At 41.1% G+C, this 27820-nt stretch overlaps 1 protein-coding gene across 5 annotated transcripts in view; it reads left to right on the top strand.

The window, feature by feature from the left end:
* Nucleotides 1–27820, top strand: part of ARHGEF9 (Cdc42 guanine nucleotide exchange factor 9) — a 489098-nt gene that overhangs the window by 455626 nt on the left and 5652 nt on the right. For all 5 annotated transcript variants that reach the window (XM_073547557.1, XM_073547558.1, XM_073547560.1 and 2 more), the window contains 3 exons: nucleotides 1825–1956; nucleotides 7442–7685; nucleotides 13069–13137. In XM_073547557.1, coding sequence (XP_073403658.1) covers nucleotides 1825–1956; nucleotides 7442–7685; nucleotides 13069–13137 — 445 coding nt within the window. The remainder of the gene's footprint in view (nucleotides 1–1824; nucleotides 1957–7441; nucleotides 7686–13068; nucleotides 13138–27820) is intronic.

Genomic DNA, 27820 nt, shown 5'->3' with positions numbered 1-27820 from the left:
CTAACACTAATGCAGTGGTGTCTCCTGTACTGCCCCTCCACCCACACTGGCTGCCTGTGAGATAGAAGTTAAATCAATGTGAACTTTGTCTCATTGCTGTGTTAGCTCTGTTGTACTGTGCCGACTCTCGTACTGTATTAGCTCTGCTGTTCTGTGTTACCTCTGTTGTGCTAGTGCTGATCTCACTGTAGAGCTGTGTATAAGCTTGAGAGCAAAGCATTAGAGGAAAGTGTCAGTCATTTAATGTCTCACACTGGTAATACCCCCTTTCATTTAAAATAAGCTCTACAGGCAGATTCTGTAGGAGATCTGTGTCTGGCCCGTAGGTGTTAACAGCTTATTTGCATATAAGAAAAACACGGATTTCCCTGGAATAGCACATCAGATTGCAGATATTAAGGTATCATTTTATTCAGCTTCCAATGACCTGCAAACCCATGTAGACGGCTTAGAAGGGTTGGTACTACTGACAAATTCACTTTAAACCTGTTCAGTTTGTGGTAGTGAGGATATGATACCAGGGACTGAAATTGTCTGGGGCAATTTTTTTTTATATAATAGACTAAGAGAACTATTTTTTGGGACTGATGTTTCCTTCAGTAGCCTACATGAGAGTTAAAAATCTGATCTATGCTCTATATTTGAGCTGTAGTAGATTTCTGCTACATTTTTTGCCACTTTCTAGTGAAAATTATAGTGAATTTGTCATCCCTTGATTGGCCATGCCCCCTTTCACTAAGCCTGCCCACTTCATGAGAAAAGGGAAGAGCTGGCATAAAAGCACCAAATGGTCATAAAACAGTTCTAAACTATCAAAACAGCTGTATAACCATCAGAAAAACCATCTGGTATAAAACAGATGATTTTTTTTTTCAGTTGGTCTGTTTCTATGCCATGTAAGTTAATAAATAATTACTTAATATAAAAAATCAGTCATTACTTATTAATTAAAAGAGAGCGAACAATTGATTTGATCATTGAAGAGGTTTCCTACGCTAGGTAATCATGTTTTGTTTTTTTCTTTTAAAGGAAGCTCCTTCCTTGGACCCCAAAAATCAACTGTAACATTTTGGTGACCCAAAAGGAAATGTTTACCTCCCAGCAGCACCCTTCATGGTTCTATTGACACTCATGGACTGTTTTTGTAATGCTCACATCCTTGAGTGTGGAAAATTATCTTTGTAGTAGCTGTCCAGTCTGCTAATAAATGAGGATCAGGGGTGTAGCAATGGGAAGATTAACCGGGCCATGTTCCCTGAATACTAGGTGCCCTTTGGTTGGTTCTCCAACAAGCCACTTTCCTTGTGGCCAAGATATCTAGATACAGGGCTAGAGCAAAACTGTACCTTTTCTTGGTACCTTTTCTTGGGTGAAAGAAAGCCTTGCTGTAGATAACCAGCCTATTTATTAAATGCAATAATGTTGGTGTTTTCTGATAAACTCTTTTATAGACAGTAAGGTGGCAACTTATCTGTTATGGGATAACTATTGTAAAATGTATAGAAAATAAAGATGATGATTTTAATGATTATCTGATAATGATCTTTTTCACTCTATTTTTGTTCTTGGGATTTCTTCAGTCCAGTGGCATAAATGTAAAGATATACAGTCACCCACAATGCCAGAATTTAATTCTCAAACATTCCATGTAATACATCCCACAGCATAGAATAACATCAATATTGCAAAAAAACATGGATAAGTCATCACTTTACTACAGCCTGATGTTTTCCGTTTGGCTTATTTAATGTTGTCATAACTTGTAATGGTTTATATGCCTAGAAATTGTCACTGTCTTTGATGACTTGTATCTGTATTTCATAGGGTGATGATATTCTGGACAGAAGTTCAGAACTTATCTACACTGGAGAGATGCAATGGATTTACCAGCCATATGGACGCCAGCAACAGAGAGTGTTCTTCCTCTTCGATCACCAGTTGGTTCTATGTAAAAAGGTAAATGTATCATCATAACAGATTTGGAATTGTCACGCCCACTAGTTGAAATATGACTAAGGTCCCATTCAGATGCCAGTCTTTCTCATACAAGTTCTTTTCGAGTTTGTCACAGATAGAATTAGAGGGCTGCTAAAATGTCCGTTGTTGTTGTACCAAAACTCGGAGACATGTCATATTTTCATCTGAATCACAGGTCAAACTGGGGAATGCAAGTCTCTAAAATATCAGACAGCACTTAGATATCATCCGTGTACCATCCATGTGCTGTCCAATTTTCAAGATTGTTTGCTAGGAGAAGCTTAAGAAAACTTCACATACCCAAGTAAAACCTGATTAAAATCTCATGGCAAAAACTGCTCCATCAACCAAAGATGGATGATAATATGATTAAAAAAGCAGATGAAAATCAGCCATTTTGCTGCCTATGAGAAAAATCACTGAAGTCTGAATGAGACCTTATTGCTTTCAGAAATTATTATTATTGCATTGTAATGAAAATCATGGCATACAGTAGCAGACATATTACACTCCACTGTATGACGTTTTATCCAAATGTTTCCCATTTAACTAAAATTGTGTAAAAGCTGTTATTCCTCTATGATAACAAACATCCTATCATGGCTGCTGCTATGGCCACTATTCCCATAGTGAACAGTAGCTGTTAGTGATATGTGGTCATAAAGGCTAATGTAAACATCAATTTAACATTTTCCAAGTTTGGAGAAAATGGGAAGTTTCAAAAATATGATATAAGCAATTTTGATCATGGAGATAAATTTAGGGTATATGTCATATTTTTTAATCAAAATCCTTTAATATAATATTTTTCCCCACTAAATTTTGTTTTTTTATCCTTTCTCATACAACAGGAGCCTTGACATATGGTCAAAAACTGAATTTCAGTTTAGGTAGAAACGTCGCGTTCCTAGAGAGCCGCTGCCAGACGCCAATGGCGATGGCTTATTTCACTTTGAGGCTAGGGTCACACGCGCGTCTATTCTCTCCTCCTAGAGAATTAATTATGGTAATGATACTCCAATCAAATTCTGATCTGAGTTTAATCAGAATGTCATCTTGGTGTGTTCTGATTCTCTTGGATGAAAAAAGGTGAACAACAGATGGGGAACAAAATTTCTCCATCTTCTCCATTCTGTCCATCCGCAGAAATCAGACTGCACTCATATGTCATCCTTATGCAGTCCAAAGTTTTCCGCGCACCCATAGACTGTAATGGCTGAGTGATTTCCGATTTCCAGGTGAAATTTCAGCATGCTGCAATTTTTTTCATAGACAGATTCGGTCAGTGAAAAAAATTGATAATCAGCACTGATCCATTAAATAACAATGGTCCGATTATTTATGATCAAATAAAAATTATTAATCGGATAGCACTCGTCCAATAACTACAATGATGTGAGCGAGCCCTCAACAAAAGGATTGGTCATTCGAAATCTGACATTAATTTGTAAGCCCCCATACATATTACAGTGGACTGTCAGTTGAACCTGCTGATATTAGCTGATGTTAGTCTATTGTGTAAGGGGACTTTAAGGCTTACCTTTTCATTTTAATGATACTAAATGTATTCTTTACAACACCCTTAAAGACAACAATTGAAATATTAACAGGATAAAACCTAAACAATATTAGTGTGCTGGCAATTATCAGATGAGAGTCCTCATGGATGCCACCATGACTCCCTGATGTGCTGCTGCGACAGATATGAGCCCCATTAATTATACCTACAGCACTTGGAGCCTGAGCGTTTCTTTCATATCCACAGTAGAAATGTCATGGATCTCTGAACATTGTATAAATAATATAAATGAGACAATAAGATTTTCACAATTAGGAGCAGGCCCGTGCTTTTGTGCTTCGTTAGGTGCACATGATCACACTTGTGAGTACAGGCACTGTATCCGATTTGTCATTTAAAACCTAATTGCACCTTGCAATAATACTAAAGATGGCCGTCTCTCAGAGGTGTCACTTGTAACACCAGAACTTCAAGTGCATTAGTGCTCATTCAAACCTTTAGTTTTTCATGCACAAATTCTTTCCTTGAATCCTAGTACACCCTTTGGGGAGGTGCACACCTCTGTGTATTTTCCCAGATCGAGCGGTCCATACCAAAGCACAGACACTTTCAGATTTTGATCCAAGTCATTGGTCAAACTCGCCAATGCAAGTCTATGGGTCCGTGAAAATATCATACACCACTAGTTTTCCAGCCGTGTGCTATTTAATAAAAAATGATCAAACTCTGATGGTAAAAACAAACACACTGACCAAACACTGATGAAAATCTCATCCAAAACACTGAGGCCATTTTTTTTGTGCATGATAAAGATCCCTGATTTCTGCACGAGTCCTTAGAGATGTTAGCTGAGGAGGTTTGTGTCAAAGCTGACATCACAGACGTTCCACTAAGTTGGATGAGAATTTGTGGCTTGCAGTTTCCCAACTACAAACACATCCTAAGCTTTAGCATAAAGGGCCACAACTAGAATCCTATGTGCACCAGGGCATATTTTGAATAGGTCACCATCACTGACTTGTTGCTTAGATGTGTGGGCCCCAGTGCTATTATTTAAGTGCATAAAAATATGTTCCCAAATAATATCTCTATAAAAGAAAAAAGCAGATGATCTGCGCTGCTGGAGTACATCCGACCGAGGAGTTAGAATCTAGTGAAAGTAATAACAGTGCAGTCCCTGAAGAAGCTGTAATACTTTGAAACACATAAAGTAAACTGCACTGTTAATACTTTTGATTGATAATGACTGCTTCATTGAATGTACACCAGCAGCACCCTAACAATGGGTGGCATGTGTCTTGGATGATTAGTGCTAGCAACATCATTAGTGGGCCACCTTTTCCTACCAGCCCAGTCTTACTGCTGATAATAAGGTGTATACTTGGTATATTTGGTGTCATTTTACTTGGCACTATTTGCTCTATGCAGATGTTTTTCTTGACAATGGCTGCTCTTTTTTATTGGGGTGCTCTTCAATTCCTTATAGTAAATATGTGCATCTTTAGTCCTGAGTACTGGGCAAAGATGACTTCTCAGTTTGATATCTTTGTTGCTTCTTGCTTTCCCAGCTGGAAGTCATTTAACCACCTTGCTATCTCACAAACCTTCTGCACTGTGCCTGGCAGCCTCTAAAGCAGCAGACGTTTTTTTCACAAGATGGTTTCTTGCCTGTATTTGGATGTCATCCAAAAAAAATGCAGCTTTTACTTTTCTGATCTTCCTAGCAGAAAGGGTTTTCCTCTCTTTTTTTTAATTTTTCACTGGACAGTGAGACCTTGCCTTTCAAGAATATTTTAAGGACTAAAGGGTAACGTTTCTCCTTGTGGAGAGTGACATACCGACCCTGGCATTCCAATGTAAGGAGGCTTATTCGCTGTGCAAGGCTCCTCTTTGAAATTAAATATGCAAATTGCCTCTTCAGAGCAGAAGAGGATCAGAACTCTATAGCGCCACCTGTTGAAAGCAGTGATCCTATAAGTTGACCCTTTAACGAGCATTGCAATATGACTTAGGATTAGGGCCGGCATCACCACCTGGCGGACCTGGTCAAGTGCCGGGGCCCTGAGCAAGCAGGGGACCATCTCACCATCAAGGACACTGGCACGCTATGGGACCACTGAATCAGGGGGGCCCAGTGCCAGATGCTGCCACCAGGCCCCCCATTTGTGCTTTAAACTGTTTGAAATAACTCTCCCTGTTCTCTGCAGCTCCAGTCTCTTCCTCGTCTTCTGACTCTGTGACGTCTCAGAACAGAGGGCGCAATGACATCACTACATGGTGCCCTCTGCAATGAGCAGTGCAGAGGGTCAGGAGATGCTGAGGAGATCAGAGCTGTGGCCAGCAAGGAACGAGGAGAGGTGAGTGTTTGATTATATATTTTTTGTATGTATGGAGCATTATATGGGATCCATTATTCCGTATAGAGCATTATATGGGGCCCATTCTGTATGGAGTATTATTTGGGGCCCATTATTCTTGGTGGTGCAATATATGGGGTCCATTATTCTGTATGGAACATTATCAGGGGTCCATTATTCAGTATGAAGCAATATATGGGGCTCATTATACTGAGTAAGTGTGGACGAAACGTGCGTCGGGGCAGAAAGACTCAGGACACATCCAGCTTTAGACACTCATTCTAGTAAGTGGCAATCTTTATGCTGGGCATTTTACGCCTTCTAATCCTTCACCTATACAGCTGTCACAGTTGTCTCTACTGTCTCCAATTATATACAGTGGTTCTCATGTTTGCTGGCCACTTGAATAGTACATCCATACATGACATTAGTATATTTTGATTCCTATCTTATGTTACATTTGATTAATAATGTACTATACATCTTTCTATGCAAGCAAACTTTTCATCTCCTTACCACAAGATAACATCATCTCACTTGAGTTAATAGGTATTTGTATGCACTATGTGCTTTAATTATCTTATTGCTGCTTATGACAGCATATATGGGCCATTCTCTCTTTAGAGCAATACTTGTCATCCATATCTTTTTCTATTGTGTACACGTATTCTTGTATAAATGAGGAGATATCCTGTATCACATAGGATGTCTTTACTTACATCTGCTGGATTGAATGTCCTTGTGTCTCTCACATTAGAGACACCTATTTTTATCATTTAAAATCTGTTTTTGTAATGTTGTTTATGTACAAATAAAATTATAGTTATATATACGGTACTTTTTTTCTAGTCTTCACTGCGTTCACCTAGTTTCTTTGGGGAAATACCTTACTAGGTGACACACTTGTGATTTTCATATTAGTATTGTGGCATTCTATTGGAAGAGGGCCAATTTTCTATTAATTTAATACTATTTATATCCAGCTGCTGCCAGAGCTGATAACAGGTGATTGGTGGAGAGTCTAGTATTGTCCTCCCACCAATCAAATGTTTTTGACCTGTACTAAGCATATGTCATCAATATCCTAGTAGAGGATAACCTCTTTGTAGGACGAATGCTAGGCACTAACTGACAGCTGTCTCAGCAGAGCATCAGTACAGAGCTGGCTGCCGGTCAGTATGGGGGCATGGTTACAGCTGCCACTCACTGTGCACTGAGCGGTGACTGAAGCTGCTCCTCCATGACTGAAAGTTGGAGGCTGCCAGGAAGAATAAAGTTATTTTCCTCCCAGTAGCCAAGCAGTGGTCACACGGATTCAGAACACGATTAACCTGCAGATTAACCCTATATCTGCAGGTCAATAGCATTTATTCACATGACAGGTTCTCTCTAAAGGCTATTGACACCGTTAAACATAAAAAGTAATTTTGCATGTTAATTTTAGCTTTAATAAAAAAAATTGCGTTATAGTTCAGGCTACAATTTAATTCCTTCATTCATGTCAGAACCCCTGGTATGAACAATTTATAATGTGTTTTATGCACACAAAGCAGTTCCTTCTGGTAACCCTATTTTGTATTTTTGACAGGACCTAATTCGAAGGGATATTCTGTACTATAAGGGTCGAATGGACATGGATAAATATGAAGTCATAGAGGTAGACGATGGCCGAGATGAAGACTTCAATGTGAGTGTGAAGAATGCCTTCAAATTAAATAACAAGGAAACTGAAGAAATGCACCTTTATATTGCCAAGAAGCTAGAGGAGAAGCTGAGGTGGCTGCGCGCCTTCCGGGAAGAAAGAAAGATGGTGCAGGAAGATGAGAAAATTGGTAAGGCCATCATCTGTAGTGAACAATCCTATGCCCGATATTTACATGTGTCAGATCTGCATCAGACTATTGTGCATACTTTTGAAACTAATTTCCTGCAGATTTAAAATGGTGTACTATGTGTGATGAGAAAGATGCATTAGTGACTTTGAATTTAAAATATTTATTTGAAAATGGCCAAAGTCTATCATAGATACTATGCGAAGATGTAAACATCACATTAGAATGCCATAGTAACAAAAAAGATTACTGGAAGTAGAAAATGTGTATTTTTTTATGTATATAAAAAGCAAGACTCTGTGGTGGTCAGCTTAGTAATACATTGAGAAACATGTAAAAATTACAATTCCTATAAATAACTTTTATCAAAAAAATTTTCAGCTAACAATTTAAAACACCCTGCAGGACTGCAGAGAATTACATGTACCTGACACTTACAGAGCACCCCTAAAGTGGAATGTAAAATTTTGGGCACCCCTGGTCAAAATTACTGTTATTGTGAACAGTTAAGCAAGTTGAAGATGAATAAATCTCTAAAAGGCCAAAAGTTAAACTTGACACATTTCCTTTGTATTTTGGACAAAAAATAAAAGATGTATTTTCATCTTTTACATTTTAAAAATTACAAAAAGGAAAATGGGCCAATTAAAAAATATGGGCACCCTTGGAGATTTAGAACTGTTAAGCCTCAATCCGGTGACCTCTTAGGCCTGTTTGACACTTCAACTTTTTGACGTCAGTTGAAATCCGCCAAGGATTAAAAAAACGGATCCGTTTCCGTTTGAGAACAAACGGATGCATTGGATGCGTTTTTTGACGGATCCGTTTCAGCCACCAATGACTGAAATTTAAAACAATAGGACTCTGGAAAAGGGGAGAGAGAGAGAGATTTGACTGACCTCAAACAATTGAAGTGTGAAACAGGCCTTACTGTGTTGTCTGTTTCCCTTTCTGCTGAACCGATACCAGTTTTGTCTCTGTTCACCTGCTGTTGGTTCTTCTGTCTTGTGTTTCCTTCCTTTGGTTTTCTTCTATTCAGGTGTCTCTCTCTTCCCAATTTGGTTCTGCCCTATCACTTCTTGGGAGGGGCTATTGATACTCACCTTGCACTTGTTGCACTTGCATCTTTTCTGGTTGTATTTCAAGACATATGGTGTTTGGAGATCCAACTCCTCAGCTAGGGATTATTTTACCTGGTTAATCTCAGTTGCTTTTCCTAAAGTTTATTTGTGTGTCTTCCTTCCCAGTACACTTTCCTTTCTTTTACTTTTGGGATCTGGGAGGTTTTCCACATATTCCGTTTCTTGTGTGGTTCTTCTTATTTTCTTCCGTCTTAGTATGCCAACTGCCGCAGTCAGGCAGATTAAAATCAGGGTCAGATTAGGGCTTTTCTAGTCTGAACAGGGACCTGTTGGGTTCAGGTGTTTGTTTTTCCTGGTTTGTAGGTAACCTGTGTGAGTGTGCTTATACAATTATAACAGGAATGCATATTTTACTTGCATTCTCCTAAAATCAAAATTTGCTGTTATTCTATGAGAGGTACTGATGAGGGGGAGGAGCACGCATGCATACATATTGCATCTAAGTGGTAAATGGAGGATTGTTTTGAGCTCTAATCTAGAATTAAGTTTAAGTATTGATTCCAAACGATAAGTGCATCATCACAAATGTGGTAAGTTAATTCACCTTTTCATCACAACAAATAGTAAGTTAGAGAAATGCAAATCAAATCTTCCTCATTTGCCACCAAGAGATCGATCTTTACTTCATACAGAATAATGTTCTTTATCAGACATGTATCAATATGTCTTTGTGTATTATACAGACTATAGAATGGAGGAGGATACAGCTGCTTGTAAAGGGTTGATCTTCAAAAGGAGGACTTAGCTGCTTCTAAAAAGGGTTTGTCTAAGTATCTTACAACAGCAGCTGGAGCCACTTCATACTAAGAAGAAGGCTTTAACTGTGTTGCCTACTGTCATGGCCAAAAGTGCTGGCACCCTTGAAATTGTTGTAGAAAATGAAGTATTTCTCCCATAAAATTATTTCAATTACACATGTTTTGTTATAAACATGTTTATTTACTTTGTGTGTATTGGCACAACATAAAAAAAGAGAGAAAAAGGAAATTAGACATAATTTCAGACAACCCCAAAATGGTCTGGACAAATTTGTTGGCACCCTCAACTTAATATTTGCTTGTACAGCCTTTGGATTAAATAACTGCAATGCATTGCTTCCTATAACCATCAGCAAGCTTCTTACACCTCTCATCTGGAATTCTAAACCACTCTTCATTAACCCTTTAGAAGCAGCTGCATGCACCTCCTTTCCCTGGGTGGCAGAACATATAGATACGGGATATGTGATCCATACAGACATGTAAAACATGAATCTAGAAAATTGTTAACTCTGCAAACCACTTAGCAAATTTTTGCATTTCTCTTATTTACAAGGATTATTGTGGTTATCAGACTGTACCTAAAGTTACAGTGAGTGTTTTTGTAACTCGCATGCAAATCCCTAATGTATTACTTATAAATCCTCTAAATGGGGGAAGAAAATGTACAAAACCGATACAAAAATATTTTGCCAATAATTTATGCTTACTTAATATGTTCTATTAGCCAAAGACTTTAGTATGTTGTAATTCTTGTAGCTGAGGGTGAATAGCTTTTTCTATGTAATTGCCTGTTGAACATGATTTGGTTGTGTGGGTGGTTATATTTCTGTGTCTTGATTCAATACTGTACTCGTTTGAATCACAGAGTTTAACACATTACATAACATGATTCAATTTGCAAACACAACATTTTCTCACTACCTGATTAATTTGAAAACCTTTTCAGCTATGGTTACAGGATGAGTACGGTCTATGTGGATCTGTTGTACAACTTTAGAAGAATATTCTGATTATTATAATGCTGCAAAATATACAGCACCAAGAAACAGTCTAGGGAGAAGAATCATTACAATGAAAAGACAATTCCAACGAATTACTCACTTTTCTTTTACATTAAAAGCAGAAATGCCTTTGAGGGAAGCCGAGGTAGAACAATAACAATAAATAGAGGTGAAGTAATAAACCTGGGAAACATCTGAGAGATATTTATATAAAAACACCTTTTAAATTATCGGCACTTGTAGTCACAGATGATAGTAATATCAATGGTGTGGTGAACATAAATACAGATAAAAAGACAAAGCTTATAAAACAGATCCAACTCCCATCATGTCTAATCATGTCTAATGATGAGTAACAGATTTCCAGTGTCTTCATGTGAATTTTTCTTCTTTCCTACACACTTGGAGATAAATTATTGCACCTTGAAAAACAAACCACATAGCATGAGAGATAGGAATCCCAAATTGTTTGAGTTTAGGAAAGTGGATACTTGTGAGTTAGTTTATTTTATTCTGCGAGATAGCTAATTTGCACTTTACTCCCATGGTGCATTACCTGTAGACTCCATGGGCAGCTGGTCTCTTTAAACCCTTCCCACATTAGGATGTGAATTAACGTCCTGGAATAGGGTCCATGTTTGTTAGGTCGGTTCAGAAACTGAGCTCCCGCCAAAAGTGCCTGATGCTGCTGAGTATATTACATAGCCGTCATCTGTGTCCCTATCAGTCTCTGACAGTGGCATCTAAGTGGAGCACGCATCACTGTTCATGCGCATCTCTTCCGGACGTCCTCCTCTGACGTGATCTCAGGGTACCGATGGTTTATAATGCCAGCCGGGGGCCTGAAGTACCCCTTCGCTGTCATCTCAGTAGTCCGGTGATGCTTAGCTGTAGGCTTACCTAAATAGTAGCCCAAGATTTTCACTATACACTTTATATCACAATACTGTGGTGTATAATACAAGCAATCGCAGCTTCAAGTTTCCTGAGTGGTATAAAAAAATTAAAATATATATATCTTAGAAATATATCTATAAAAATTCAAATCACCACCCTTTCCCCTGTTAAAAATAAAGAGAAGAAAAAAAAAGTAAAATAAAACAAGTGTGTCTGTAAAAGTCTAATCTATGAAAATATGTAATTAATTAACCGTAAAGAGAAAAAAAATCAAAACCCCAGTATTGCAATTTTTTTTTGGTCACCTTTTGGTATTAATATGTAATCAATGGATCATATGTACTGTATATGAAATTGATAACAATAATATCAACTCACCTTGCAAAAAGCAAACCGTCACTCCGCCCCATCAATAGAAAAATAATAATGTTACGGGTCTTGGAAAATGGCGACGCAAAGCATTTTCATCACTTGAATAGAAAAAAAATTGATGCATGTTTAGTACTACCCTAGTTGGACTGACCTGGACAATCAAGTTTCCAGGGCATTTTACTATACGCTGAACGCTGACAAAACAATCCTACTCCCTTCTCTCTCTATTGCATTTTTTTTACCATTTCAAACCGGATGGATTTTTTGCCCGTTTTTCAGTACTTTCTATGCCAAAATGAATGATATTCAAAACTATAGCTCATCGCGGAAAACAAATAATTCCCCGGTTATTAATTTTTAAGTAGAATCAGTCCTTCCTCCACGTTGCTTCAAGGCCATTGTCATTTGCTCTATACTGATGAGGGTCAAACACTCTGAAACAGGCGGTCTGTAGATGACAATCATGGCATTTATCCCTTGACATGTTTTCAGGCTTGTTAAAGGCACAGACATTGACTGATAAGGCATCTACCATTCACATGTAATACTTGAGAATAGCTTTATGACAGAGACCTATTTTAAATAACTATTGGAGGGTAAGGCGATTATAACTACAATATTGTTTTCAATAGACAACATTTTAGGTGAGCATAGGATATTTTTTAGCATTGGCCTTAAACAGATCACGTTAATACAAAGAATATGTTCAACTTAGCGGCATTTATATTGATTCAAAATGTTTCCAAGATACGTACCTTAGACATGATAAACTCCATAAGCACATACAGTTAATTATACTTCACAGCCACTGAAATTTATATTGTATTATAGAAACACTCCCATCATTTTTTTTCCCAATGTGTAAATGTTAATGCAGTATAAGTGTGTCAATATACTCATGGGCACACTGCGCTTGTTGTGACCCAGAAGTGGATCTTACAATGTAAGTCTATGGAGTGAAAGAAAGAGACGCCATAGATTTCCATTGTAAAAGAGCCTTCTGGCTCACGCATGGGGCATAGAGTGATTCCAAGAGTCTGATTCGCCGTCACATGACTCAGAACAGGACTGGACACCGGAGACTATGGCGATCGGTGAGTATATTCAAAACACTTATTCTATACTAACATTTACACATGTTTAGTGAAATAAAAAAGTCAATCTGATTGTGGAAAGGATAAAGTTGTCTCCTATTCTTTTTTTTTTTTAGGATTTGAAATTTCTGAATATCAGAAAAGGCAAGCAGCAATGACTGTGCGGAAAGTAAGCAAGCAGAAAGGTAAGTAAAGCAAATCTTTTTTTTTTTAACTCAACAAAGCTTAAAAGAAACCTGTTACCAAGTTACCAATATAAACTATGGCCACCACCTTTAATTCCTCTTTTACTTGACGAGACAGGAGGAACCAAAGCAAGTCCAGTGATGCGGATGGGAGGATTATAAAAGGTGTTTTTGAGCTATGTAGAAGGCATGTGCGACTTTTATGTATCTAGCTAGAATACAGTAAAAGAGGCATTAAAGGTGGTGGCCATAGTTTATATTGGGAAACCTGGTGATCGGTTCCCTTTAAAGAGAACCTGTATGCAATGGTTTAGGGGGTACCAGAAATAGTGATGTATGTCATTGTTGAACAATTAAAGCAATATTTTCAAAGACAAGTCTCTCTATCCACTATCAGTCAAGTTTTCAGGGATAGCAAGGAGAACTGGAGATGAACCATGGACTGAAAGTGCACTTACAGCACCCAGTGCACTTACAGCACCATTGCACTTACAATCTAACTTACGTAGGGATAAAAATAAGGATTTCTCCGCAATGAAGCAAAGGATTGGGAACATATAGGTGTTTTTTAATTGTTGAGCAATGACCTTTACATAACTACTTCTGGTTGCCCCATAAAATATTGATGACAGGTTTAAGGCTGTGGGGTGGATCCAACCTGAGAATAAGGAGAAATGCCTTCTAATCAGAGATATTGCTCTCACCACTCTTTTGATATCTGGTCAGCTCTTCTGGACATGGCATTAGAACATGGTTGTAGGTCCCTTTAAATTTTGTTTTACACCCCTGTTGTTATTTATAAATATCTACAACCATCTGTTTTCAGCCATTTTGCAAGTTTTTTCCTGCCACTTGTCTGTAACTACAGTATAATAATTAGGACTTGCTGCGTCTTGCTATATTTATATGGGTGCATAATGTTTTATCATAGCTTGTTCTTTTTCTTTTCAAGTGAGGGCTGCCAAAAAGAGACAGGGAGGAATTGTCCTGGGGGGTGACATGTTTATTTTTAGGCAAGGCTTGGCACAAAAAAGCTTGTTCTGGTCCTTGATACCACTATAAATAATTCTGTCCTGCACACCACACTTTTTTTTTTTAATACATGTAGCAATAATTGGGATTTGTTTTGCTTTAGGAAAGTTTCAATCACTTAGTTTAATTGAAACTCAATAAAGAAAAACATAAATAAATAGATAATTGTTACCGGCTGCGGCAGTATGTGTGCCGCTCCCTGTGTCACTATGCCTCCTGTCATCACTTTTTAGGGAAACATGCTATTAGATTAACTGTTTATCTTGCAAATCCCTCTCTCAGTATTATCACTTGGAAGTGTAATGGCACACATGATGCGTAAGAGAAATGGGCCCTGCAGACAAACCGCAGGATGTTCCTCTGAGTGCACTCATGTGACAGAGCATTACTAGTAAGCGTGTCTGCCGCATTTATTGCACAACTGGGATCTTTAGGGAAAGTCCTTTGGCTAAAGCGGCTTAGTGTTCTCCTGACTGCAGCTGTAATCTAAGCTACTCCTTAAAGTCAAAGAGTAATGACTGAGATCTCTTCCAGTTACTGCATATCCCTATATACAGATAATTATTTCTTAGTCATAAATTGCTAGTTGAGAATTTTAGAAATGTGCAAAAAATAATAATTCTTTGAAGGGGTTGACCACTGCTAGAATTTTCAATGCTCCCAATGTGCAGCATAAAATAAAAAAAAGGCATACTTACCTCCGGGATCGGTACTGCGGCTGCTTCACTCTAAGTTCTGTGTCTCCTGGTGATCTTATCACTTTCTTTATGTCCTGTGAGTATTGCAGCCTATCAGATGTCTGCTCTGATGCATCAGCAGTCACTGATCGGCTGCAGCGCTTACCTGACAGAAGCAAATGTCACAAGATTACTGGAGGATACAGGACTCACAGCGGAGCATAGGTGCCAGTCCGGGAGATAAGTATTCAGACCCTTTGCTCAGACAATCATTTTTAAGTCACATGCTGTCAATTTCATTGTGATCCTCCTTGAGATGGTTCCACTCCTTCGTTGGAGTCCAGCTGATCGCAGGTCACCGATTCATTGGCATGACAACTAGAGGTCTCCTGGAGACCTCTATGGATGTCAGTGCCGGATTGCTGTGGGTGCCGCCCAGTGGTCGGCGCTCACAGCAAGTGAGTAGGCGATCTGATCATGACCTGTATGTAGCAGAGCCGATCGGGTTATGGCAGCTTCTAGTCTCCCATATTTATTATTGAAGCATGCCAAAAGTAAAAAAAAAAAAGTTTTTAAAAATATAAAAAAAATATATATATATTAAAAGTTCAAATCACCCCCCTTTCACCCCATTCAAAATAAAACAATTTAAAAAAATGCAAATATTTGGTATCTCCGCTTTCAGAATCGCCCGATCTATCAATAAAAAAAGGATTAACCTGATTGCTAAACGGCATAGCGAGAAAGAAAATAAAAACGCCAGTATTACTTTTTTGGTCACCGTGACTTTGCATTAAAATGCAATAACAGGCGATCAAAAGAACGTATCTGCATCAAAATGGTATCAATAAAAATGTCAGCTCAGCACGCAAAATAAGTGCTCACCCAACCCGAGATCACGAAAAATGGAGACGCTACTGGTCTCGGAAAATGGTGCAATTTTTTTTATTAAACAAACTTTGGATTTTTTTTTCACCACTTAAATAAAAAAGAACTTAGACATGTTTGGTGTCTATAAACTCGTAATGACCTGGAGAAATCGTAACGGCAAGCTACTTTTAGCATTTGGTGAAGATGGTTAAAAGAAAATCCAAACAACCTTTGTGAAATTGCACTTTTTTTGCAATTTCACTGCACTTGGAATTTTTTTCCCATTTTTGAGTACACGATATGGTAAAGCCAATGTTGTTTTTCAAAAGTACAACTTGTCCTGCAAAAAACAAGCCCTCAAACGGCCATATTAATGGAAAAATAAAAAAGTTATGGCTCTGGGACGAAGGGGGTAAACTGATAGGACTTGATTTGTAAAGGCACACACCTGTCTATATAAGACCTCACAACTCATAATGCATGTCAGACCAAATGAGAATCACGAGGTCAAAGGAACTGACCAAGGAGCTCAGAGATCGAATTGTGGCAAGTCACAGATCTGGCCAAAGTTACGAGACAATTTCTGCAGTACTCAAGGTTCCTAAGAGCACAGTAGCCTCCATAATCCTTAAATGTAAGAAGTTTGGGACAACCAGAACTCTTTCTAGACCTGGCCATCCAGCCAAACTGAGCAATTGTGGGAGAAGAGCCTTGGTGAGAGAGGTAAAAAAGAACCCTAAGATCACTGTGGCTGAGCTCCACAGATGCAGTAAGGAGATGGGAGAAAGTTCCACAAAGTCAACTACTGCAGCCCTCCACCAGTCAGGCCTTTATGGAAGAGTGGCCCAATGGAAGCCTCTCAGTGCCAGACATATGAGAGCCCACATAGAGTTTGCTAAAATAACAAAGGAGTGGCTTTAGAACAATTCTGTGACCATTCTTGACTGGCCCAGCCAGAGCCCTGACCTAAACCCAATTGAGCATCTCTGGAGAGACCTGAAAATGGCTGTCCACCAATGTTCACCATCTAACCTGACAGAACTGGAGAGGATCTGCAAGGAAGAATGGCATAGGATCCCCAAATCCAGGTGTGAAAAACTTGTTTCATCATTTCCAAGAAGACTCATGGCTGTACTAGCTCAAAAGGGTGCCTCTACTCAATACTGAGCAAAGGGTCAGAATACTTATGAGCATGTGATATTTCAGTTTTTCTTTTTTAATAAATTTGCAAAAATTTCTACATTTCTGTTTTTTTTCAGTCAAGATGGGGTGCAGAGTGTAAATTAATCAGGAAAAAATGAACTTTTTTGAATTTACCAAATGACTGCAATGAAAGAAAGAGTGAAAAATTTAAAGGGGTCTGAATACTTTCCGTACCCACTGTATGTATGATTTTAGATAAAAAAAGTAAATGTTCTCATTTTTCCAATCCACTCTTACTACATTTTTGACAGGCCTAATTTCAGTGATGGCGTATTACCTTAAGGGCCCCTGCAGACGAGTGTATTAGAAATTTCCCAAATTTCATCCAGAAAACTTGGATTTTTTCTTTTATAAATAATCCGATTTTCATCCATGTGTCATCCGGGCGTCCATTTTTTACGTCCATGTGACATCGTGTGCCATCAATTTTCATTAATCTACACTAAAAAATGTACATGATCAAACACAGCTTCTTAGGTTTGTTATAGAAATGTGTCTGTAAAAAATCAAATGCCGCTCAGATGGTCCGTGTGGGATCATTTTTTTTCTACCCACCCATAGGATTGAATGGCTGAGTCTAATCCGAGACTAAGAAGAAAGTAGTGCATGACAGACCAAGAAATTAAATCTTTCATCTTTACATCCCTAGTGAATAACATGGGTCGGTGTGCTGTCTGTGTGCTATCCAATAATAAAATGAGACAGCACACCTCCGATTTTTACGCTTGTCTGCATGTGCCCTAATTTGTGCCCGCTGCAGTCAATCACTGCCAGCAGTTATGACCACGAGGTTCACCCTTTCCATGACTATTGGGCAAAGCCATTAACCACATCTGCCTCCATGGTATGTACATTTTTGCATGCATTTGATGGCTGGATCCACTATAGAAATTTCCTGTACATCTTTTTATCATGCATTTTGGAAAAAGCTAAAGCAATGTAGATTAAATGATTAGGGATGAACGGAATCGTGGAAGTTCGTGTTTGTTGGGGGTCGACCGAACATTAGTCCTAAGTTTGGATACCAGAGCTGAACCCGAACCCCATGTCAGTCAATAGAGTCTCTCTCTCTCTCTCTCTCTTTGGATCTCTTTCCCTCTCCAGATCTTTCTCTTCCAAACTCCAAACAATAATACTGACTTCCTGGAGAAGTCCATGTTCGGAGTTCAGCATTGAACACTAGTTGTTCAGTACAAACCCCAAACTTCACAGTTCAGGTTCACTCATCTCTAGACATGATCATCAACCATGAATCTAGTCATCAGCCACACAGAACAATATACAGTTAGGTCCATAATATATTTGGACAGAGGCAACATTTTTCTAAATTTGGTTCTAGACATTACCACAATGAATTTTAAACAAAACAATTCAGATGCAATTGAAGTTCAGACTTTCAGCTTTCATTTGAGGGTATCCACATTAAAATTGGATGAAGGGTTTAGGAGTTTCAGCTCCTTAACATGTGCCACCCTGTTTTTAAAGGGACCAAAAGTAATTGGACAGATTAAATAATTGTAAATAAAATGTTCATTTCCAGTACTTGGTTGAAAACCCTTTGTTAGCAATGACTGCCTGAAGTCTTGAACTCATGGACATCACCAGACGCTGTGTTTCCTCCTTTTTGATGCTCTGCCAGGCCTTGACTGCGGTGGTTTTCAGTTGCTGTTTGTTTGTGGGCCTTTCTGTCTTGTAGTTTAGTCTTTAACAAGTGAAATACATGCTCAATTGGGTTGATATCAGGTGACTGACTTGGCCATTCAAGAATATTCCACTTCTTTGCTTTAATAAACTCCTGGGTTGCTTTGGCTTTATGTTTTGGGTCATTGGTCGTCGTTTCATACTACAGATGGACAATCAGTTTGGCTGCATTTGGCTGGATCTGAGCACACAGTTTGGCTCTGAATACCTCAGAATTCATTCTGCTGCTTCTGTCCTGTGTCACATCATCAATAAACACTAGTAACCCAGTGCCACTGGCATCCACGCATGCCCAAGCCATCACACTGCCTCCGCTGTGTTTTACAGATGATGTGGTATGCTTTGGATCATAGCCTTCACCATACTTTTCTCTTCCATCATTCTAGTAGAGGTTGATCTTGGTTTCATCTGTCCAAAGAATGTTCTTTCAGACACTGTGCTGGCTTTTTGAGATGTTTTTTAGCAAAGTCCAGTCTAGCCTTTTTATTCTTGATGCTTATGAGTGGCTTGCACTGTGCAGTGAACCCTCTGTATTTACTTTCATGCAGTCTTCTCTTTATGGTAGATTTGGATATTGATATGCCTACCTCCTGGAGAGTGTTGTTCACTTGGTTGGCTGTTGTGAAGGGGTTTCTCATCACCATGGAGACTATTCTGCGATCATCCACCACTATTGTCTTCCATGGGCGCCCAGGTCTTTTTGCAATGATGAGTTCACCAGTGCTTTCTTTCTTTCTCAGGATGTACCAAACTGTAGATTTTGCCACTCCTAATGTTGTAGCAATTTCTCGGATGGGTTTTTTCTGTTCTTTTTTGCAGCTTAAGGATGGCTTGTTTCACCTGCATGGAGAGCTGCTTTGACTGCATGTTTCCTTCACAGCAAAACCTTCCAAATGCAAGCACAACACCTCAAATCAACTCCAGGCCTTTTATCTGCTTAATTGAGAATGACATAACAAAGGGATTGCCCACACCTGTCCACGAAATAGCCTTGGAGTCAATTGTCCAATTACTTTTGGTCCCTTTAAAAACAGGGTGGCTCATGTTAAGGAGCTGAAACTCCTAAAACCTTCATACAATTTTAATGTGGATACCCTCAAATGAAAGCTGAAAGTCTGAAATTCAACTGCATCTGAATTGTTTTGTTTAAAATTCATTGTGGTAATGTCTATAACCCAAATTAGAAAATTGTTGTCTCTGTCCAAATATATATGGACCTAACTAAGTCTAATTTTGTACGGGACTCCCGGATTCATTCATACAAACTTTGTTTTGGACTGTCAGCCACAATTTAACTCAGACAATGAGGAAGTTAGTATACAGACATTCTTCTAGAAAATAAAGATACAGCCCCGTCCATGATATCATGAGTTAAAAACTTTCCATTTCCACATCTGCATTCATTTATAGACCTTTCCATTTCATATACACCATTCCCCCCAGCTAGAGGATGGCATCTGCAATCAATAGAATTGTGTTCGGAGAATCTGGCCTACTTTGATCCAGTAATACCAGAAATAAAATGGTTAACGTCTGCAATTCCCTGAGTGCTATCCCCTGCCTTTGTAGGAAACTCTCTTATGCTTTGTATTAGAAGCTGGGTGTTGGGGAGAATCCCAGCGGTTCAGGCCGCAGTATTTCTCCATTTTGTATCCATGATGTGTTCTCAGACACTCAAACAGCTTGCAATATTTATTAGGAAGAAATGCTTAGGCAGATGCTCACTGCAGGAATACAGGAGGCACGTGGCACTCACATGTTCAGGAGAGAGGAACTTGGCAGTACGGATTGTATCAAATGAAACTTTAATTTCCTCCTGGGAAAAAAAACAGGCGTCACTTGCGGAGGTTTCTGATGCCCCAATTCTTGTCTGTGGAAACATCAGTGCTCCATGCTAAATCAATACTTGCACTAAAATTATATGGTTACTGGTTCCACCAGGTAGTGCCCTCGGTAGCAGACATGTTTCTCCATGATGATCACATGTCCAGGCTCGGACTGGCCCATAGGGTAGCAGGGCAATCCTCCGGTGGGCCTCCAACCCACCTGTATGGGCAGTGCTTAGCAATAGTTCACTTGATTCATTCTGTACAGAAAAAAACAGCATCTCATCATTCATTAACCAAACTACCCAGTTTATTATTATATAGAGATATAGGTAACTTTGTGAACGAGGGTAGTGTAATATTTGTATGCTGGTGAAAAGTGGCCCCCCCAAAGTCAATTGGCACCCCAGTCCAACACTGCCACCAAAGTGTTCACATAGATTACAAGCTTTATGATTGGCGATAGTAGAGATGCATGATATCTACGGTAATTGTATACGGTTCAGCCAGGACAGTGTCATGGTCATGCGTGGCTGGACATAGCGCCTCCAGCAGGGTGGATTTAGATGACACGCGTGACCCCGGATACACCGCCTCCAGTTGGGTGAATTTAAATAATAAAACGTGCAGCTGGATACGCCGCCTCAAACATGCGAATTTTGGAAATACACGTATGTCTGGAAACCCTGCCTCCAGTAAGGCGAATTTAAACAATAAAAGGGAAAACATGGGTAACAATAACAATGGTGGCCCTGCGATAGGGAGCGGGGACATGGAGACCTCCTGCACTCCCCTGAGTCAGTGTCTCTACACTCCTACCGATCCCTAGGCTGGTTCCGCACCGGGCGCCGCTCAGGATACCTTTAAACCCTAGCTCGCCCTGCACCTACCCCTTTCTAGTGAAATGGCCGGTGCGGAAACTAATCCCACCACTGCACTAAAACACACATAAGGAAAAGAGACAAAACAGGGAAACGCCACTTAGCTTTGCTCTGTTGCTTACGCTCCCAGCAACAGAGCCCACCACCTGCATGCATCTTTTCCTCCGACCGGATGCAACACCATAGTGCAGCCTTGGAGCAAACAGAGTCAACCACCTGCATACAGCTGTCCAGAAACAGAGTCCAGCATATGAGTCCAGCTTTCCAGCAACCAAGTTCAGCATCATGAATGCAGCTCTACACCATAACTGCCACTCCACCAAGCCATGCAAGAACTCCTTGCTGACACCATAGCTGCAACTCCACCAAGCCATGCCAGCCCTCCTCGCAGACACCATAGCTGCCACTCCAGGACTCTCACTGAGCTGCCCGGGACTCTCCTTCAGCTCCATCCTTCACCCAGGCTTGCTTGTAACTGAGGACTATCACCAACAGTGATTACCACACCTGACACTCTTTTATAGAGCAATAACACCTGTTTTATAATTACGTGCACACACACCTTTTAGTGATCCCCGTGCAATTACACTAACCACCACCGGGGGAAAACTAGAAGTGAAAACACCAGTGCAATGACCATACTGGCGACCGGGGCAAAAGTATCTCTAAGCACAGAAAGCATCAAGTGCAATGACACTTGTGGCCACCGGGGCAAAATCAAACCTGAGCAAAACAGCTCAAGGAAAAAAAAAGGTTACTTGTGCATTTTCTCTGTCATATCCAACCTGGATCATGACAGACAGTAGTCGTAGCCTCACAGAAAAATCATGCTCGCTAGTCAGCATACCTGTGTCTCCTGGTCCAGCTCCTTCTGGGTCCTCCCTATGCAGTGGGAAACCGTTCCTGGGTAATTCCCGATTAACTGAGACACAGTCTTTCACAACTTTAACAAGAGCATCTTTACTTGACTTGTTACACAGCAATTCCAAAGTTTCCACACTATTAACAACAGGTTTTGCATTGCAAGGTTCTTTCACTTTCCCTGTGCTTTCTTCATGGCTACTCAGTGTGGACCCCTGTCGGATCATCCCTGACGGTTTCTCAACATTCTCTCTATACAGCTCCACTACGGATATGCATCCCTCGGTCTGTTTTGCCCCAGGCACAAGATCATTAATACCTGCAGTCCGTAGCTTCTGGGAGAGTGACCTGTTCCGATGTTCTGTGCACTGTGCTGGTCCCGCTTTGTCACTGTCTGCACTCACTGCTTCGGTGGGTTCCCTTGGCCGTTCTGCCCCGGTCCTAAGGGTTTGTGCCAAAGTAATGAGTTGCCACATCTTAGTACTACTTCTGGCCCCCAGCTGTGCTGGTCCGCTGTGGTGAGCTGGGCTTCACTCTTAAACGTTTCGTGGTTGCTGCAGCGTCCTAGGCCTTTAGCACATGTGGACCCTTCAGGCACCTCTGGCCCTCTGAACTATTCTAGAAAGTATCCCCTGACTTACCAAGAAGAAGCCCCCCTACGAAATTAACCCTGTACTGTACTACACACTAGCTAGGAACTACGTGCACTAAAATGCCCCCCATCTAGTGGCCAATGTGTGCACTGCACTTACCCTATCCAACAATGTTAATTACACATTTAACAGAATACAAAAACAGTATAAAGCTTATTATACATAATACAATTAGCAGAAATGGTGATACACATAACTATGTAGCAGTAACAGTAAGGCAAACATTGGTAATACACCAAGTAGTGTAGCAGTACCAGAATTATAGCAAACATATTTACCAATCCCTTTACATTCCCCCTTCCCTTTAACTTGGTCATGCCTGACCAAGTATTAATAAAACTTTACTATTACAGCTAATTGTGCAACAAGTAGAAACATTACTGGGGCGATATGTCCGTTTTTGCGAATCATGAGGATGACTTCGGCTGCACCACGGAGATCACTCATGAGATAACAGCGGGGGATACAGCACCCATTCGAGAGCGTTACCGGCAGATTCCCCCCCCAGTTATATCAGGAAGTGAGAGAGATGCTTGGTCAGATGCTACAGGCAGGAGTAACTAGAGCAAGCCAGAGTCCGTGGGCAGCCCCCATTGTGCTGGCGTGGAAGAAGGATGGGACACTGAGGTTCTGTGAAGACTACCGCAAGCTTCATGCCTGTACTGTACAAGACTCATACCCTCTGCCTCAGATTGAGGAATCTCTGTCCGAGTTGGGAAAGGCCAAATTCTTCTCGACACTGGATCTCGCCAGTGGCTACTGGCAAGTGCCCATGTCAGAAAAGGATCAGGCGAAGGTGGCCTTTATACTTCCCATGGGCCTCTTTAAGTTCAACAGGATGCATTCGGCCTGGCTGGTGCCCCCCGGTACATTCCAATGACTGATGGAGAGTTGTCTAGGTGATTTGAACTTTGAGGCCACGCTCATCTATCTGGATGACATCATCGTATATGCTGCCTCATTTGAAGATCATCTGTGGAGACTAGAGCAAGTGTTGAGCCGTTTACAGAAGTGTGAGCTAAAAGTGAAACCCCAAAAATGTCACTTGTTTCAAACCCAGATCGAGTACCTAGGTCATGATGTTTCCGCCGAGGGAGTGAAGCCGTCACAGGAGAAAATTGCAGTCATTCGAGATTGGCCAACCCCGGAGAATGTAAAAGATGTCCGAGCTTTCCTGGGATTGACGGGGTACCACCATCGCTTCTTGAAGAACTTTGCCCAGGTGGTGCAACCGTTACTCAAACTCCTAAAAGGGGTACCCCCAAATGCCAAGGGTCGATCCATCCATAGGGAGGAGAGGCAAGAGAAGGCGTTTTGTGACTTAAAGAAGGCGCTGACCAATGCTCCAGTACTGGCTTATGCGAACTTCTCTATACCGTTCATTCTCCACACTGACGACAGCTTGCACGGACTTGGGGCTGTGTTGTCGTAGGTGCAGGACAGGAGAGAGGGGGTGATCGCCTATGCTAGCCGGTCCCTTCACGATTCCAAACGCAACCCGGATAGCTACAGTTCCTTCAAGCTGGAGTTGCTGGCGTTGGTGTGGGTCATGGCAGAGAGATTCGCAGAATACCTGTCCGGCTTGGAGGTGCTGGTGCGCACTGATAACAACCCATTAGCGCATCTGGAGAATGCCAAGTTAGGGGCCCTGGAACAACACTGGGTGGCCCGGATGGCGAAGTTCCGATACAGAATTGCTTATAAAAGGGGGGTGAAGAACACCCATGCCGATGCCTTGTTCAGAGCAAGACATGCACGACCAGGAAAGAGTAAAGATGAGATGCTGGAGGAAGAGGAGGTTCCCCGGTTCTGAAAGAATGCTGGGACAGTGGCGGCCAATCTGGACCAAATACAGACCCACCCATCATCAAGGAGTGTTGGGGAGATCTCGGGATGAGTGGGTCTAGTTGCAGTAGGAAGATCGTGAACTTGCTCTGTTCAGACAATGGGTGACACTGAAGAAGCTGCCTAGTCAGGAACAGTGGAGTGCTCTGACTCCAGAAGCATTGAAGATACTCTAGCAGTGTGAGATCCTCCAGATGAGAAACGGGCTGTTATATCGGAAGGTTTAACTACAGAGGGAACTTTGGGCTTCCTGGCAGGTGGTGATTCCAGAGACGGTGCTGTCTACCATGGCCACTGAAGCTCACGAAAAAGGGGCTCACTTCGGTCTTGAAAAATCTTTCCAGTGGCTACAGCTGTTTGTTTACCACCCACGGCTAAGAGCAGAGGTTGAAGAGGCTTGTAGACTCTGTCAGGTCTGTGAGTTGGCCAAGTCCCCGGAACAAAGAGCTCCTACTCAGATGATAGTAACCTTAGCCCCCCTGGAACTGTTGACCATCGACTATTTGACCATCGGACCGGCCCACCAAGGATACGACCACTGTCTAGTGATGGTAGACCATTTCATGAAGTTTGCGATGGTGACGCCCACCCAGGACCAGACCGCTGATATCCCTGCGTATGCCATCTGTAAACATTTTATTCAAGTGTATGGATGCCCGCAGCAGATCCATTCGAATCAAGGAGCTTGTTTCTTGGGAAGAGTAATGGATGAATAACAGCAGATCTATCAGTTCGACAGATCACACACCACACTGTACCATCCTCAGGGAAATGGGGCCTGTGAGTGGTTTAACTGTACTCTAATTCAGATGTTAAGGATCTTGGAAGACGATAAGAAGGCTAAGTGGCAGAGTATGTCTCTGAATTAGTGTGGATCTAAAACAATCGAGTCCACCAAACCACCGGTTACACACCTTACTCCTTGTTGTTCGGCCAAATGGGAAAAGAAGTCACGGAACTGGAGCTGGATCCAGGAGAGGGCTACCCACGGATGGGGGTGTGTGCCTGGGTCCGAGAACATCGCCACCGTCTACAGACCTTACGGCTCTGGGAATTGGAACACCCTGAGAAGCTTCTTCTGCAAGGGACAGATGTTCAGGTTGGTGATCAAGTGTTGGTGTGGAAGAAACGTCCACGTGACAAGCTGGAAAATCAGTGGGAGAGTAGGCCATACAGAGTGAAGCGTCAGGTCGGTACAGAAGGGCCCGAAAACGAGATTTATCCAGAAGGAGAAAAGAATGCGCCCACCAGAGTGATCCACAGGAGTATGCTCCGGCCATACCTCTCTGAGGACCCCATGCAAAGAGAAGAAACCCCTGAGGTTCCCAAATAGGTGTCTCCCGTGGCCGTGAAAGACGAAGAAGAGGAAAGTTCCGAACAGCCATCTGAAAATTCGTCTATTGGTCAGGGCCCTGAGACCCCGGAAGAAAACGTAACGGCAGGTGCAGATCCAAGTTTACCTCCACTGGAAGACTCCACTATTCCTTCCAATCTATGTCGCTCTGAATGCACAACGGCTGGACAACCCCACAGTCTTTACAATCTGGATCAGTTTATTTGCCGGCAAACCGTCAAAACAGCGGTTTCCGGTTCCCTTTGAGGCCGGAACTATCAGGACTGTCACCACTGTTGCCAGGGGAGGTTTCTTCTCGGAGGCAAGGACCTTCACTCTGGACAGCAGGGGGCACTGGGAATATAAAGAGGACTGAGCGCGGGAACGGGTCAGACTTGGGGGGAAACGACAGGAGAAGGTTGACTCCCTCTCCGCTGCTCTGACTGATAACTCCACGCCATTCATCCCTCAGTGTACTGACTCTAAGATTGACTGTTACACTACTGAGTTATCGCCTGACCCTGCCTTTTTGGGCAGCTCTTTCATACCTGCAGTTACAGATAAGCTGACTTGCTCCGCTCCTCGAGACTACTCCAGAAGACCGCCTGCTGCCGTGGTCTGTGAGCGTGCCCAAGGTTCTTGTTTGGCGCCTTCCCTGAGGAATCTACACAAAGAACTGTTTCCACGTTCCAGAGCAACCAAAGCCAGGCCAAACCAGATACATCAGAACCGTCGGGAAACAGTGTTTCACGTTCCTCTGTAACAGAACCAGAGACTTTGTCCACAATCTGTGACGACGTCGGGAGACTTTACAGCCTTTCCCCTGCAAGAACTGCAAGCGATAAGTTACCTTGTTTTTTGTATATCTTTTTCTCGTGCATTGTGTTTGTGTGCAATTCCCGTCATTGCCGTTACTAGTCTTGCCTCCCTGCGTGGAGTATTCCTTATTTAATTACCTGTTCAGTAAATCCTGTTAACCCCTTCTCTGCCTCCGGCTCTTCACTTCATACAACGAACCTCTCTTCTTTACAATTGCATAAAGCTGTGTTGTATGGGTGGGTAATATGGTGGATATCAATTTCTATTTTGTACCTTTACGTGTCTACAAATTGTATATTGGGGTACACATCTGTTTCACATGCCGGGTGCCTAAAACCTTCATAGTCATTGTATGCCACCTTCAAGGGACTATCAACATTACATGCTTTCTGTATTGACCTAAATGTTCATGTTTTTTTATTTTATCATTGAAAGCCATTTAATTCAAGTATTGACTTACATTTCCATTGCAATTGCCATAATAAAACACATATGAATAGTGAGGCGTGTGCTTGCGGCAGTAATTCTGCTATGATAAATGCTTGCATAAACAGACACAATACATAATATGATTTCTGTTGGCGATTGTTACATATTCATTTTCTATATACTCCAAGCAGAGAAAGCACATAATTAATGTCTCATTGTATAATTGCCTGTTACTATTTAGACTTTATTTTTTTCTCCCCCTGTGACTCTATCTGTAAGGATACTGCCCTGTGGCACATCAAATGATAACAGAGCAGATGAAAACTTCAGAAAAAAAAGCATTTTTCTATACTATATTTAGTTTTTGATGCTTAGGCAATGAGAAGCGACTTAATAAAATAATTGTGGGTAACCTAATTCTTAAAGGGGAATATACCATAGTCCCTATTCTGACCCTGGTTCCAATACATATAGACCTGGCGCAGTATGTCTGAGTGGTGTCCTGCACTCTGTAATCACTTTAAGCCATTAAGCTTCCTTGATTTTAATCTTA

The sequence above is a fragment of the Dendrobates tinctorius genome, unplaced genomic scaffold (assembly GCF_039654945.1).
Source record: "Dendrobates tinctorius isolate UK_male_01 unplaced genomic scaffold, ASM3965494v1 ptg000154l, whole genome shotgun sequence".
Taxonomy (NCBI): Eukaryota; Metazoa; Chordata; class Amphibia; order Anura; family Dendrobatidae; genus Dendrobates; species Dendrobates tinctorius.
The sequence above is the reverse complement of the archived record's forward strand: the minus strand, read 5'-3'. Positions and strand labels throughout refer to the sequence as shown.